This window comes from Juglans regia, chromosome 1 (genome assembly GCF_001411555.2).
Source record: "Juglans regia cultivar Chandler chromosome 1, Walnut 2.0, whole genome shotgun sequence".
NCBI classification, from domain to species: domain Eukaryota; kingdom Viridiplantae; phylum Streptophyta; class Magnoliopsida; order Fagales; family Juglandaceae; genus Juglans; species Juglans regia.
This window is the reverse complement of record NC_049901.1, coordinates 41,328,188-41,343,901: the sequence shown is the minus strand read 5'-3', so window position 1 is coordinate 41,343,901 and position 15,714 is coordinate 41,328,188. Positions and strand designations below refer to the sequence as shown.

The window sequence follows — 15,714 nt, the reverse complement described above, 5'->3', positions numbered from 1 at the left end:
TTTACTGTTTAAGGAGAATGGATCTCCTACACATGCATCATCTGTTTTCTCAAGACACCGACATCATATTCACCGTTCGATCTACATCAAATATTTCTACCCTATTAATAGCTCTTATATCAAATTGCTTAAGCTTTTTTTTTTTTTATTTATTTCACTTCGATATATTAGCTCTTATATTAGCCCTATTACACTTGTCCTCTTTGTTTTCCTTAATGCACAAAGATGACATCATACTCATTAACAATATTATATGTGTATCCATCATCTCTTCCTACATTATTTTTTTCTCTTTTTCTTTTAGTCAAAGTTTAAAACTTTCAATTTATTTGTATCCAATCTTCGAAGACCACCATGCGTGCCTTCTCCATCAACTTATCCATCTTTTGATCCATCACTTAAGGTCATTGGATTTGATTTTTAGATAGTATGTTTAAACTATGCTCTAATCTTAATTAAATGCAGAACCTGCTCGTTGTCCAATTCAAGATAATATCTTAAAAGATTATCTTTTCTTTTCAAATGATATAGACCCCTCACTCTTTTTTATTGAAAGAAAGATCAATTATTGTTCCATTTTTTTAAGATTTAGATGATGTGGATGTGTTATGTCAAAGCACGTAAATTCAATGCATTAATATACACGTTTTTTTGTTATAATTTCATAATTTTTTAGTGGTATTGTATTATAAATTACTTTTTATAGTAATTTTATTTTGAGTACGGTTGAGAATATGGACTCGTATCAATTTTTTCTGTTTTTTAATAGTTATTTGTGTGTGTGTGTTTTTTTTATTATTATTTTTTTGTATTAATGAAATTTTGTTTCTAAAAATATCTAGACAGGTAGGATATAAGAAAGACACGTGGCGAATTCCAAGGGGAGAATAGAATAAGAGCAAAGCTTAAAGACACTGCAGAGAATCAAATCCCGCTTTAACCCTGGGGTGGGCGCGGTACAAGTTCTTTCCATTGCCGTATTCTCTGACACAGACACAGACCGAGAGACAGACGGAAATTCTTTAAAAAAAAAAAAAAAAAAAGTAGTAGTCGACTAGTCGTAGTAGATTAACAAAACAGTGTAATTAGACGGCGACGACCCAACCAAAACCCAACTCATTTTCCCTTCGACTTTTCTCTGGTTGCCAGGCACACAGGCCAGTCTTCAACTCTTCATCTCTCTTCGTGAATTCTTCTTTCTCGCTCTATCTACCCTTCTCTCTCTCTCTCTGGTTGGTTCACGTACTGGTAAATTCGAGCTCTCTGATCTCCACGTCTCTCTTTGGTTCTATATTCTCTTTGTCGAGATTTTCGTGCTTAAACCATTCACTTGATTGTTGAGTTCTTGCTCGGATTCCGTGCTCTTTTGCTGTTCCGTTCTTGTCTTTTCAGATCTTTGATGATTATCGCTTTTTCTGTTCCGTTCTTGTCTTGTTTATAGAATCAAACTTTTTCGCTTTTGTCGCCTCGCGTTCTTGTTGTTCTGTTATGCAATCGTTTCTTTTAACATCTCATTTAACAAATTTGTTGTTGGTGACCTTCTGCCCTGAATTTTTGTTTAACTCTCATCTATAAATTTGAAAGCTTCTTTGTGTAAATAAATAGTATATCATTTTTAAATGGGATAACTCTTGAATTTTAGTGTTAATACATTAAGTAGTCGCCGATGAACTTTCTATCTCTGTTGGATCTAAGTAGAGTGTTAAAATCCTATTTCTGAATTAACAACATTGGAGTTTTGGGAATATTAAACTTTGGAGTATGTTTGTGTTTGATGTCTTCATATTTGGTTTTTGGGGAGTGAAGCCCAGATTAAGTTGTTGGGATTTATTGTAGAATTCAGGGTTGAGAGAGAGAGAATGTCTGGAGCGGGTTCGCAGAATAGCTTGAGAAAAGCACTTGGGGCCCTCAAGGACACCACCACGGTTTCCTTGGCTAAAGTCAACAGTGATTACAAGGTATGCTTAATCTACATGTAGCTGTTTTTCCTGGGTCCTCTTAACCGTGTATTTATCTTAGTATCTCTTCGTGGTATAAAACGTTGTAGGAATTGGACATTGCTATAGTTAAAGCCACCAACCATGTTGAGCGCCCGACGAAGGAAAAGCACATTAGAGGTTGTTGCTCTCTATTGTTCTATATTCAAAATGGGATCCGTGGTCTCTAGTTTATTTTTTTTTTATCGATTATGCAGTTATACTGTTGGTGATCTACATATAGAAGGTTTTTGCATGGGGTATCTGATACAATTTATTTATGTTTACCTTTGCAGCTATATTTTCTGCTATTTCAGCCACACGACCTCGGGCTGATGTTGCGTATTGCATCCATGCTCTTGCCAGACGGCTATCAAGGACACATAATTGGGCGGTATGTACATCACCTTAATGACACTTCATGACGAGATGGATGAGCATAGAGTCAAACCTTCAAGCAATCAAACATTACCCCATCATGCTATACACTGTAGTTCTTGAATGTTAGTTTCTGAATGTGATAAATAATAATTTTAGGAACCCTTCAATAGACGTAGTGGCTGTATTGTATGCATTAGAAGTTTTAGTAACTGTTCACAGCAAACCTTATCCCCGGCCAAAGTGCTTAACTTGCTAAAAGCAAAGCGCATTTACAAATTTTGGCATTTTTTGTGAGCTTAAAGCAAAAGAAGCACATTTTTGTAGTTCTGTTTTTTCTTTTGAAAAATATATAAAAATGTCTGTTTTAATTATTAGTCTTTGTCTGGACCATTAATTTAGATGAAGTAAACGAGGAAGATGACGAGGGTTACAAATCTTTTGATGAAAATAATGGTGGAAATATTACTTATAAAAAAATTTGTTACTATAGAAGTCAATACCTACAATTTTTGTGCTTCTTTGGTCATTGCATTTTCAATATACTTTGATTCTACAATGTACTTTTAAAAAAAAAAAACAATTTTGTAATGTTTAAATTTTATGTAATTAGTTTATCACGTGATTGTCATGTTGTATGATACTCTTAGCAAATTGAGTTAATAACTAATATATAATACAATCTTTTTTTTTTTTTTTAAACTTTCTGTTTTTAAATTTTATTTTATGAATATTTTGTTATTATACATAACATATTGAAAAATGTGCGTTTTACTTCAATCAAGTGCATGCTTGTGCCTAGGCTCTAGGCAACGTTTGCATTAGGGTGCCAGGAACCTGACCAAAATTGGTTTTGATTTTATATTGTAAGTAACACTGATTTGAATTAAGTACTGTAGTTATGGAGACTAGTAACTTCTATTTAAAGACAATGCATCAAATGTCATTTTCTTAGAAGATTGATTTACTATGATACACAAAGAGACAGCGGGATTAATATTTGTTGGTCATGTGGTTAAATTGATGGTCATGGGTTAGCTATATACATACATACATACATATATAATGAACGATTCTTGGCTCAAGCAAAACTGTTTTCTGTATGCTTGTTGTTAAAGTTTGGTTGACAGAATTGCTTTTTTAGGTTGCTTTGAAAACTTTAATTGTAATTCATCGTGCTCTGAGGGAAGTGGACCCTACATTTCATGAAGAACTTATTAATTATGGAAGAAGCAGAAGCCATATGCTTAACATGTCTCATTTCAAAGATGACTCGAGTCCTAATGGTACCAATTCTCACTCCTCTATTATTTGTTATGTGAAAACATTTGTCTATTGAGAAATTGGGTTGTTTGTTTATGAGATTGTTTTCATCTGCTCCCCAGCATGGGATTATTCTGCTTGGGTCCGTATGTATGCCTTATTTTTGGAAGAGAGGCTGGAATGCTTTCGTGTGTTGAAGTATGACATTGAGACAGATCGCCCTGTAAGAATTTTGTTTCTTTATTATGGTATTTCTTTTTAATGTCACTTTCATTTCGCTTTAGGAAAGCAATTGCTACTTTCCATCTGGATGTTAACAATTTTTACAATTCAAGACCTGGTGACCACAGCGTTTTGATATGCTTTAATAGGATAATCTCTGATGAAGCTAATCAAGGATGTGACCCCTCTCCAAAATAGTAGATCCAAAATGATGAAATATTGATTGAACCCCCCCCTCCCGTGGCATTATTCTTTTTTCTCGTTTTAGAGTGAAACACTGGCAATAGGTAGGGAATTACTTGATGGGCATGCTCTTTTACTTTCCCTCGTCTTTCTCAGAAAAACATCAACAATATTGCCTCTGCCAGTGGTTGAGTTATCCCTTAGTATAACCTATCTCACCCATTGTTGCATGTTGTTCTGTTTTGTCCTCCTTACTCTTAACTTTCCTTCATAACTTTGGGCACACATTTATATATTTTGAAGGATCTTCTCAGAAGTTTATTTCCATTATTTGCTCCCTTGCATTGTATTTATCCTGTGAAACTATAGTTTGGTGATCTTTTGGTGAGTTTGGAGGACTGATAGATGCATTTTTGGCAGAGGACGAAAGATCTGGAAACTGCTGAACTGCTTGATCAGTTGCCAGCATTACAACAGCTACTTTTTCGTGTGCTTGGTTGCCAGGTAATTTAGCTCAATCAATTCAAGATAATTGGTTTTGTGCCCTACGTAATGGTGACTGTTTGTTAAAATGCAAATGATGGATGTCAGCTCATGTCAGCTGTAAGTAAGATTTTATTAATATATTGGGTGTCATTATCATGGGACTTCTAGGGTAAGTTAACATGATCTTTTATTCTTCTAATGGGGAATGATGATGAAAATTTGTGCAGCCACAAGGGGCAGCAATTCATAACTTCGTCATTCAGTTAGCACTTTCAATGGTGGGTGAAAAGTGTTACCATTTTTCTTTCCTTTAGTATTTTTCATTAATCAATTTGATTTGATTCTCATTTCCTTATCACTTAAATAGGTGGCTTCAGAAAGCATAAAAATTTATCAAGCTATTAGTGATGGCACGGTCAATTTGGTTGACAAGGTTGGGTCTGATCTTTGCTTGTTAAATAAGAAATTGGGTTATTCAGAAATGTCCTTATGATACTCTTAATCATGACAGTTCTTTGAGATGCAACGCCATGATGCTATGAGGGCGCTTGATATATACGGGAGGGCGGGGCAGCAGGTAACATTGTTTTTTTGGAATCTTTGCCCTGGTCTAGACTGCTGCTCAGTGTTTGTAAGGGAAGGAATTTACTTATGTCATTTTTACATATTGTGTATTTTTCAGGCTGATCGACTATCAGAATTTTATGAAACATGTAGAAGTTTTGATATTGGCCGTGGGGAGAAGTTTATTAAGATCGAGCAGGTTTGATGTCTTACTTGTGTTTTCTTCTGGAGTAGCTGTCTTGGATTTTTTTCTCCCCTTTTTTTGTTTTAAATATTTTTGTTATTAAGTGAACTACTTTATTCAATGAAGCCACCTGCATCATTTCTACAAGCCATGGAAGAGTATGTGAAAGAAGCTCCACGGGGTTCAACATTTCGCAAGGACCAAGTATGGAACAACTCTTTCTTAAACTTTATTAGACTTGGATCAAGTAAATTATTAGAAATAAATTTCTATGTGCATTAATATTTAAATGTAAAGCAAAGAACATCAGATATTACTGACCAGTAGTAATGCAGGGAGTGAGTAGTTTCCAAAAGTGCAAACTTATAAATCAAAACTAATTGAAATTATGGTATTGATTTAATTTGGAGCTTTTGGAATTTACAAGGTCTCTGTCTATTTAGTTTGTCCTATTTTTGCATCTATTTGTATTAGGAAGTTTTCGGTTCAGTTTTGATTGAGTTTTATTAAGTATAGATAATAGAGTAGTATCGAGGTTTGCTGGATAGGTTGTACCTGAGGCTGATAATTCTTCTTTTATGTACTTTTTTTTTATTAATTTCATTTTTGTCAAATACTTAACAAAATTCTAGGACATTCTAGAAAAGGTGAAAGTTGATAGAAAGGAAGAAACTTCTTGAGTGAAGAGTCCAATGGTACAGAGTCTTTACCATTTGTGCAGCAAAGAGTTCTCAAGAATGGAAGAGTTCAACATAGCAACATGGCAGAAAATAAAAGAGATAGAAAAGCCTATTTCCGTAGTTCAACCTGCGCAACAATTTAAGACCATGTCACCTGCATTGATGGTTCCATTTCTTGAAAAGCTCAATGCTCTGATTGCAAAGAAGGATGTCCTGCTTCATTATGGTTTGCATTAAGGCGAAGCCAAGTACACGAGACATATACAAGAGCAACACCTATGCATGGGTGTCTAAAGATACAAGGAAATCATGTATGTTCATGCCATTAAAGTCTATTACAATCGACCAATGGAATAAAGTTTAAAGAAAAAAGTTCTAAGCTCATCCATTGTCCTTTCACGATCCTCAAAGCTGCGACCATTCCTCTCTATCCAGATGCACCACCATAGACATATTGGTATCATCTTTCACATAGCTGCAATTTGAGAGGTGCCCCAGAGGCCTTGCCAGCTGGCCAAAAATTCAACAACCCTTCGTGGCATCACCCAATGGAGCCCCGCTCTAGCAAAGATATCATTCCACAAACTCCTAGCCACGTCACAATGCAATAATAAGTGATCCACTAACTCCCCACTTTTCTTGCACATATAACACCAATCCAATACAATGAGTTGATGTTTCCTTAAATTATCTAAGGTGAGGATCTTCCCTATTGAAGCTGTCCATAATACTATTCACAGAATATCTGAGATCACCTCACTATCCAAATGCAACCTTAGTCTTCCATATGTTCTTCCATGGGAATAGGGGACTTATAGTATACCCGAACAGTAAATCTACCCTTCAAGAAGCAAAGAATTTTAGTACTTCAAAGCTTCAAAACTTTAGGTCTTCTCCAAACAGGGGAGAACGATGCGGTAGCAAGAAGGTCTTTGAAGAGTGGACTTAAATACCTGAATTATTTGAAATTATGGTCTTTATTTGATGTGGGGCCTATATGTATTGAGAACCTTTTGGCTTAGTTTTAAGTAATTTTTTAAAGTAGGGATAATCTAAAAGTACCTTGATTTGCTGGAATGGTTTCTACTGGAGGCCCATGAATCTTCTTCCTATGTCCTAGGTTCTTTACTCCGGTTCTGATTCAGCAGTTTCTCACTTGGTTTAGAAGTTCTTTTGATTACTTTGCTTTCTTGTTTGGAATCCTAGTCTTCGTGAGAAAATGATTGGGATTCTATCAAGATATGGTGGAGATATTGGGTTAAATAATGTAATTATTTTTAAGCTTTGAGGGTGTGATAGTTTTTGTCCTTCTTAGCTGCGATTGCTTGAGCAATGTAGGTGTGCTTGCCTAGAATTTCTCATAACCTAACCAGCACTAAATTCTTAAACATCAGACCTCATCCAAGAAGCCGAAATTTCCTAGAAACCTGATCTAGTGCTGGGCAACGTATTTAGGTCTGCACACATGCAATCTCGTATGATGGTCAGCAGTCAGCTTTCTTTCTCTTTTACGTAAGAGGACAACGCAATAGTCTGTGCAGATTGGACAACTAAGTATAATAGTCTGAAAAGTGACCCGATTCTCCTTTAACCTTTCTTGTTTTTCCTTTTCTTTTGATTCAATTTTTGTCTTCCCTTTTTCTCTCACTCTATTGAAGGCATTGTTATCCTTTTATCTGCATTCTTTGGAATAATAAGATTTTCTGATCAAATTATAGTATGGTTACAATTTCCTAAATTTTTATCTTAACCAATCAGGTGGTTGATAAAATTGTCTCCCCCAAGGAAGTCTTGGCCATAGAATATAAGAAGGCCCCAGAGGTGCAGGAGGAACGTCCAGCATCGCCACCTCCACCTCCACCTGAACCAGTGAAAGTAGAAGCGCCTGTAGTTGAACCTGATTTGTTGGTAATTCTCAAATCTTGCTTCTTATTATCTTAAAAACTTAGGTTAAGCTGAAGCTTATGTGCATATTTTAATTTTGAAAAATTTGCATCATGGATGAACACAACTTTACCACTTAAGCATGCTCACCAATGCGTTGAGTCTTTAATAGTTTTCCTAAGGGTTTTGTTTCTTTCTTGGTTGCTAGGGTCTGCATGATCCTACTCCAGAAGCTTCAGAATTATATGAGAAGAATGCTCTGGCTTTGGCTATTGTTCCAGTTGGTAAGGCGTCATTTTTCTTTGTCGAATATATCCAATGTAGTGTTTAGCCACCCAAAGAGGTTAAGAACTGGATTTAGTCCCCATAAACGTCAACTTGAACTGGTTGTGTTCCAAGATTCAGAGCTCTTAATATTAAGAATTGAGAGCTCCATATATAATAAACCTCAAGGAAATTGGGAATATAAATCTTAGTTTCCCTACAGACTAAAGTTAGATTGAGATAAAAAATTTGTTCATTAATTGGAGTGAGCTTCCATGTTTTGTTGTGATGGTGGTTGCAGCTGATCAACCAAGACCTGCTGCTCCAAATCAAGTAAATGGAACTACAGGCTGGGAGTTGGCACTTGTCACTGTTCCAAGCTCAAATGAGAGTGCGACGGCTGCTAGCAAACTGGTACTTGATCTGTTTCTTTCCCCCACCATTTTGCCTTAACCTCTCTCTCTCTCTCTCTCACACACACACACACACACTCATAAACACACAACAAACAAGTTTTTGCTAGTTCACTAATGACTGATGAATGTTGTACTGATGAATGATACTTTTCCTTTGGCTGAGTGTAATGACAATAATGCTTTCCAACACTGTCATTATTGAAAATAGGCTGGAGGATTAGACAAGCTTACACTAGACAGCCTTTATGATGATGCAATCAGAAGAAATAACCAGAATGTGAGCTACAACCCATGGGAGCCAGTCCCTATGGCTGGTGCCATGGTGCATCAGACAACACAAGATCCGTTTTTTGCCTCCAACACTGTGGCTGCACCACCTACTGTACAGATGGCAGCAATGGCCAACCAGCAGCAGGCCTTCATGTTGCAGCAGCAACAGCAGATGATGATGATGGGCCCACAACAGCAACAGGGTTTAAATCCTTTTGGAAATCCATATGGAGCCAGTGTCCACCCCTATGGCTCAGGTATGCCCGTTCAAGCCTACAATCCATACACAGGCCTTATCTAGATGCTTTGTCCGAAGACCACATTCTTTGTCCAGAAACATTGTGGAAACCGAAAAATGGGAGAGAAGTCAGGTTCTTGGCTATTGAAATGCAAAATATGAAGAATAGACAGATTATGTGTACCATATGTTGTGCATTGTGCAGTAGTTAGTTAGGGTGAGATTCTTTGTTGAATAATTAGTCGGAGCGAGGACTTTGGATGATTTGATCATTATTTCATGTCAATGAAGGTTGGTAATAATGTCTTCCAGACTACTTTTAGTGATTCTTTTTATACCTGCTTAATCTTTGATATGCTTGAGCAGGAAATGTATTCTTGACTTCTTGTATATGACCAGCCATAATAGTACTACTACTACATTCATGTAATGAATAGCCATTAATTTCTCTCTTTTGCCAAGTTTAATTTCACATTTTATTTTTGTTTTTAGTCATTTCGTTTGTGTTTTTTGGTCAGTGTGATAATCCAAACTGTATTTTACGTTGGGTGATTAAGAATGCAATAGCCACTATTGTTGGATGATATAGTCCCGGTTTGGATTGAAAACTCTTATCTCATTTTATCATTATAATTTTTTTAATTTTTACATAAAATATTATAAATAATTTAATATTTTTAAATTTTAAAATAATAATAATATTTTATTTAATTCATCTAAAATCATCTTAACTATTTTTGAATCCAAACAGAGCTGTTGGGTCAAACTTGAGAAAGAATGCGATTTCACACTATCAAGAGTTTTCAAGTGACTTCCAAAAAAAAAAAAAAAAAAGTGGCTGCCAGGTATAAAGGGCATATGCAATGTTTCAAAGTTTTGCGAAAGGTTGGTAGAGACAGATTTCTTGCAGTTTTGGTTGTGTTTGAATGTTGAAGTGAGTTGAATTGAGTTGAGTTAAGATAATAAAATATTGTTAGAATATTATTTATTATTATTATTATTATTTTAAAATTTGAAAAAATTGAATTATTTATTATATTTTATGTTAAAATTTGAAAAAATTATAATGATGAATTGAGATGAATTGAGAGGAATTGTGATTCCAAACGAAGCCTAAGTTAATGATTGTTGAGGTGGACATCCCAACGGCCAAGGGAGACTCGGACTTTTGGGGAGGGGAACTGACATTTCCTAGGCAGTTTGGGAGCATCCCAAAATGATAAGTTTTTTTTTTTTTTTTTTTTAAATAAAGTTGTACCTATTTAGAAAAACTATTCGTGATTTTAATTTTCATCATTTTTTTACGAGTATTATTACAATCATAAAAAAAATTATATAAAAATAATTTTATAGATTGACATGATTTTATGTAGTCTATTAAATTACTTTATAATAAAATTAATTTTATAATCTGACAAATTATATCAATTTATAAGATTATTTTTACATAATCTATTTGTGACTATAATATTTTTCTCTTTTTATTATTCTATAATATTGTATTAGATAATTAAAAATTATTTATTATATTTAACTTATAAATTTATTATTTAATATCATATTATACGATGATAAAAAAATAATAATTAGTAGATTTTTTCTTTAAAAAATGATATTTTTGCTGATAAAGTCTACCAAAAAAGTATACCGATCGGTATTTTTATCTTAAAATATTTGTGTATTTATTTTTTAGTATTTAAAAAAATACTAATACAAATGATTTAAGAAAAAAATTAACAATATCAGTATACCATTTGGTACTCTTTATCGGTAGTTGTAGCATCGTCCTACCTATTTTACCACTCTTTCAAGTTGTGAGTAGTTATGTGAAATTAAAATTATTGTAATGAAGTGATATAATTAAATAAATAATTTTATTTGAAAGTTTTTATATCACATAATATTCACGTGGCTAATTAATTTGATTTGAAAAATAATTATATTGGTTGATGATAAAATGAGTTTTAAAATAATTATAAAAAAAATTATAGGTATATAATTATCTTGGGATTAATTCTAACTATATCATAATCAAAGTTATTTTAGTACGAATAAATATAGATAGAAGTCACTATTGGTAGCATCTATTTTGCATACATGATGTGGCATCATGTAGACCACACATCTCTCCAAATGAGTGTTGGGAACAATTAATTAGAAGTAGTCATGCAATGAGTGCAAAATATGCACTGTTATAGTGATTTCTCTCTAGAATAACTCGAAACTTTTCAATTTTGAATTTTATAAAATGGGAAATGGCATATACAAGTCTAAATGCACTAGTTTTGTGCAGGTTCTTTATAAAAAAATGAATCTTATTATAAAAATATAAAAAATTCTTTTTTTTTTTTTGTCAGACTCACATTTTTATAAATGAATAATGTTAATGTTAGAAATACTAGATCAAAGTATACAGCAGAAGCGATATTATCTCGTTGAAAATATCTTGGATCTAGTACGATTATTTTATGAATTCTCTGTCATCGTTGTTGTTCATCCATAATCTCCCGTATCGATGCTAGAGTGTGCTACATTGTAAAACTAGAGCAATACTCACAAATTCTATAACCTAAATACCGGGACTAGAGAGAACCATACTTGAGAGAGAGTATGTCACTTTTTGTTGTTACAAGATTGAAGCCACTCATCCAAAAGGGGGAGAGACTATGTAAATACCCTCTCTAAGTGTAACCCTTGACTGGCCATTAAGAGTCAGCCATCAAGGCTAATGAAGTGGTTTAAGAGCCACTTCATAACCCCCAAGACCCTAAGAGAAGGGGAATGGGTGCCCACTATGAGTGCCCATTTCTTATATCTCTCACTCGCACATAGTGGGCAAGACTACAAGTCTGCATCTCTTAATATGTTCTCAATCTTGTTCATACTTGGCAAATAGGCTATGCGAGTCTGTGACCATCGAGCACAACTGTAAAAGTAAAATAGGAGCACTATACCAAATCTCTTTGAGAGAAGATCAGCATAGCATCATCCCTAAAAGTGTCTCATTGTGCTTCGACTCATTTGATCACATCAGACTAAGGGCAGGTTTGGAGCATAAAACAAAACATAAAATTCTCATCTCATCTCATCTCATCATTACACTTTTTTCAAATCTCCATATAAAATATAATAAACAATTCAACTTTTTCAAATTTCAATACACATTTTTCAAATTTCAAAACAATAATAATATTAAAACTTAATATTTTAAATTTCAAAACAAAACACAAAATTCTCATCTCACCCCCCAAACCTACCCTAAGCATTCCTAATCTCTTTCGAGTCCAAATGTCTCAAAGTAATGCTCAATCTCCATAAAACATAATGTACTCACAGTTATGTCACAACTTCTAAGAAGCAACATAACTTGTCGGCAATGAGTATACACCAATATCGATGTGTTATCAAATAGTCTTCTCTCTGTCCTCATGTCATTTAGTTTAAGTCCAGTTACTTTTCTAGCAATGCTTCTTTAGACCGCATCATTTATGGTCATAGATAACATGCCAAAGTAGCAGACACTAAAACATCAATCTTGTGACATAGTCAAAAGTCTCCTAAGGGCATAAATAAATTAAGGTCTTCAATTATGATCAACAAAACTCACACAGTGAGGAATCAGAGATTCATTCACTCACCTCTACTATTGGTCGCAAAAACACATGTAATATGAAATAAATGTTATAACAAAGTTCTTTTTCTAAAATGAAAGAGTGTATATATAATTTCAATACACTGTACAAATCTTAATCTAGTCGTTGTTTCAACGCCTAATTTGAGTCCCTCTATTTGCTTGCTATCCGAAGCATAAATAGGGATCTCGCATCTGGCTAAACCACAAGTTACATGGATTGTGGGTAACCATGCACGATCCTTTTAAATATGATGGACCTCATCTTAGCTCCCACTAAGACGACATATCTTTTGAGTCTTATAACTTATCCCTCTCTAGACAAAATACCAAGTGACACATTATCTCATCTTTGCTTGTTACCCCTTTGTAACGTCAAAAGTGATCGCTCGTGTGAGTGAGCCGATCTATGCCTGTTGATATATCTTTTTCACCATAACTCTCAAATTTATGGTGAATTTGTGCTTATAAAAATGCTTACAACCATGCTACATGATCATAGAATACATCAGTATCATGTGCATGATGAGCAATACCATGATGAAGAGAAATCACTGTGCGCATTCTTATGTGTAGTGACTTTTCAAAACATGCTTTTACAAAGAGACTCTACTTTTAAATATAAAAGTTCTTTGCACAACCATGAATTCAGCGACTCAGCGTGAATCTTATTTAAGGTCAAACTCACAATATAAACCTTAGATTCTAGTTAGCAAGTCCAACTGCGATTTTTAAGAATCCACAAGGTACTATAAATGTCATTTAGCAAACTTAATTTGTGACTTCAAGGTTTTATATAAATCTCTTATACTCAACAAAAGCATGCGAGATAATCATCATTTATTTTTCATTAAGGGTAAAACGATTAGAGTCTTATCCCCCAAAGACAATCACAATAGTTTAGTCATTACTTTTAATGACAATCGCATCGCAAATTCATTTAATCAAGTAAGTCATATTTACCCTCTAACAAAATCTCAACCTCCAACTCCCATGAACAAACCATAATTAAAACACAAAATAGTATAGGTAAAACTAGATTCTTTGATATTTTTCATCTCATTATTTGTCTATGAATTTTGAACAAAAGCTCATAAATTTTGAACAAAAGCTCATAGAAACTATTTTTCTTATACACAGTCTCACAATACGTGAAGTCTTAACTACTTTTCATAAACTCATGTTCATCATCTTGTAATATGGAAAACCTCTAATTAGGCGACAATTAATAATCTAAGACAACGAGATCTTCATATCTCTTATGAGGACATTTTTCTAAAATTGTCAACGACATTCAAAGAACCCAATTTTACAGGTTGTTAATAAAAACAACTGGTACATGAGGTGTCTTTAAATAGCTGCACGAAAACAATACTAGCAACATTGATTCACTTTTTCAACCAAAATTGTACAAGCAACAATCATGCACTCAAAATATTTTACGCCTAAACATCACAAAAAGCTAACCATCTAATTCTCCTGTGATAATAAACTATTTGACTCTTTTAAGAAAAGTTTTAATAAATGTGCGATCAATGGCTGTTGTTTGCTCTATTTTTTCCTAGAGATTTTTGTTGTCCATTACATTTATGGGTAACTAAATTCTCAAGTAGGGTTAGGGATGAACTTGCACAATAGATGGTAATTTTATTTATTTTTAATTTATGTATTTTATTTTCAATTACTAAAACTCTTTTGTTTTATCATTCTCATTTCATTGTTAATGTTTTCTTCTCCAAATAATCATAAAATTTATTCTGTTTATGGATTCAATCATGCTTTTTCTATTGAATGGATTAACTCTTTGATTATGTTTGGATCAATGATTTATCTATATTGATTTAATTTTTTGCTGCAACATCGCTTCCTGAGTATATTATCATTGTTAGATTTTCTCAATAGTGATAATAATTTACGTATTTTAAAAGTGGTGAATGATTTTTCAAAGGGTTACATTTGGTTTAATCTTGGTTTATAAATCTATACATTTCGATTGAGAATTTTGAGAATTGAGTTGCCAATTGAGTTATTTAATGAATTAAGAATAATTAAAATACCAGATTTGTGCAAGGGACTCCCGACGCTTTACTGTTTGTCAAATTTGAATACTTTTTACGTTAGTCACTTTGTTTCACTTTAATTTGCATTTAAAATTAATCTTTGTTCTCCATTAATCATTTAATCTTTTTCTTTAATTTATTTGTTCTTTCTACAATTATTTTAATTTGTTTCTCTGTGGAATCGATACCCCAAAATTGTGCTACAACTACCACGTTATTATTTGGGCATAATCAAATTTTAACGCTGATGAGTGTATGAAAGTGCACTATAAATACTCTATTATTGGACTAAAATGCTAAAATATGAATAAAAATCATAGAAATTAATGTGTATTCTTGAATTGAGTTTCTATTTATTTTGGGATACTCTTGAACAGATTTTTATATTTAATTTCAGAGTCTATAAAAGAGCAAGTCCAAACCCAGTCAAATTCAAAGGACTTTCAAGTGGGCAAGACGTTGGAACAACCTATAAAGTTTCAACGAGTGTAGGATTCTTTAAATAAGGATAATGATGAAATTTTAGAGTAATTCGGATCTAGAGAAATAGTCAGTCCGAAATTCGCTAGAAGCAGCTTGTACATACTTTAGTATTTTGATCATAATGTTCTGCTCAAATATCATATTGATGCGATTCTTATTGGAAATATATTTTAAAGGGTTACAAAGTTATCTCTAATAAGGATTTCCAAATTCAAACTTCTGAAGTGCGTACGTGACTGCCAAGATTAGTTTTAAAATTTAGGCGATTTTGTATGTGGGAATATGAAAGACATTAGGGTTTCTTTCCTACCCTATATAAGCATTTCATTAGTACGAAATTGAGGGTGGATAAGGGGGAAACGACTCAGTGTTGAAGAGGGGGAGACGAAATTAATTTTTATGGCCGTCGTTTGCTTTATTTTTCTCTTAAGATTTTTGTTGTCCATTATATTTATGGGTAACAAATTCTCAAGTAGGGTTAGGAATGAACTTGCACATTAGATGATATTTTTTATTTTATTTTAATTTATGT

At 33.5% G+C, this 15,714-nt stretch overlaps 1 protein-coding gene across 2 annotated transcripts; it reads left to right on the top strand.

Moving 5' to 3' along the window:
* Positions 1–995: 995 nt before the first annotated feature.
* LOC108995650 (putative clathrin assembly protein At5g35200) lies at positions 996–9,469 on the top strand. Of its 2 annotated transcripts, none has more exons than XM_018971241.2 (16): positions 996–1,248; positions 1,844–1,958; positions 2,048–2,117; positions 2,273–2,370; positions 3,499–3,640; positions 3,740–3,840; positions 4,443–4,526; positions 4,736–4,786; positions 4,876–4,941; positions 5,020–5,085; positions 5,191–5,271; positions 5,383–5,460; positions 7,695–7,844; positions 8,029–8,104; positions 8,386–8,498; positions 8,709–9,469. In XM_018971241.2, the coding sequence occupies exons 2-16, from the start codon at positions 1,860–1,862 to the stop codon at positions 9,069–9,071; spliced, it is 1,638 nt and encodes a 545-aa protein (XP_018826786.1). In that variant the 5' UTR covers positions 996–1,248; positions 1,844–1,859; the 3' UTR covers positions 9,072–9,469. The 2 variants fall into 2 exon arrangements, with proteins under 2 accessions (XP_018826786.1, XP_018826785.1); XM_018971240.1 differs by having other exon boundaries at positions 1,083–1,248; positions 1,837–1,958.
* The last annotated feature ends 6,245 nt before the right edge of the window (positions 9,470–15,714 follow it).

Coding starts and splice junctions, on each gene's coding strand:
- LOC108995650 (XM_018971241.2), top strand. CDS start 1,860: ATGTCTGGAGCGGGTTCGCAGAATAGCTTGAGAAAAGCACTTGGGGCC. Junction 4,942..5,019: donor CGGTCAATTTGGTTGACAAG/GTTGGGTCTGAT, acceptor TAATCATGACAG/TTCTTTGAGATGCAACGCCA. Junction 7,845..8,028: donor TAGTTGAACCTGATTTGTTG/GTAATTCTCAAA, acceptor CTTGGTTGCTAG/GGTCTGCATGATCCTACTCC.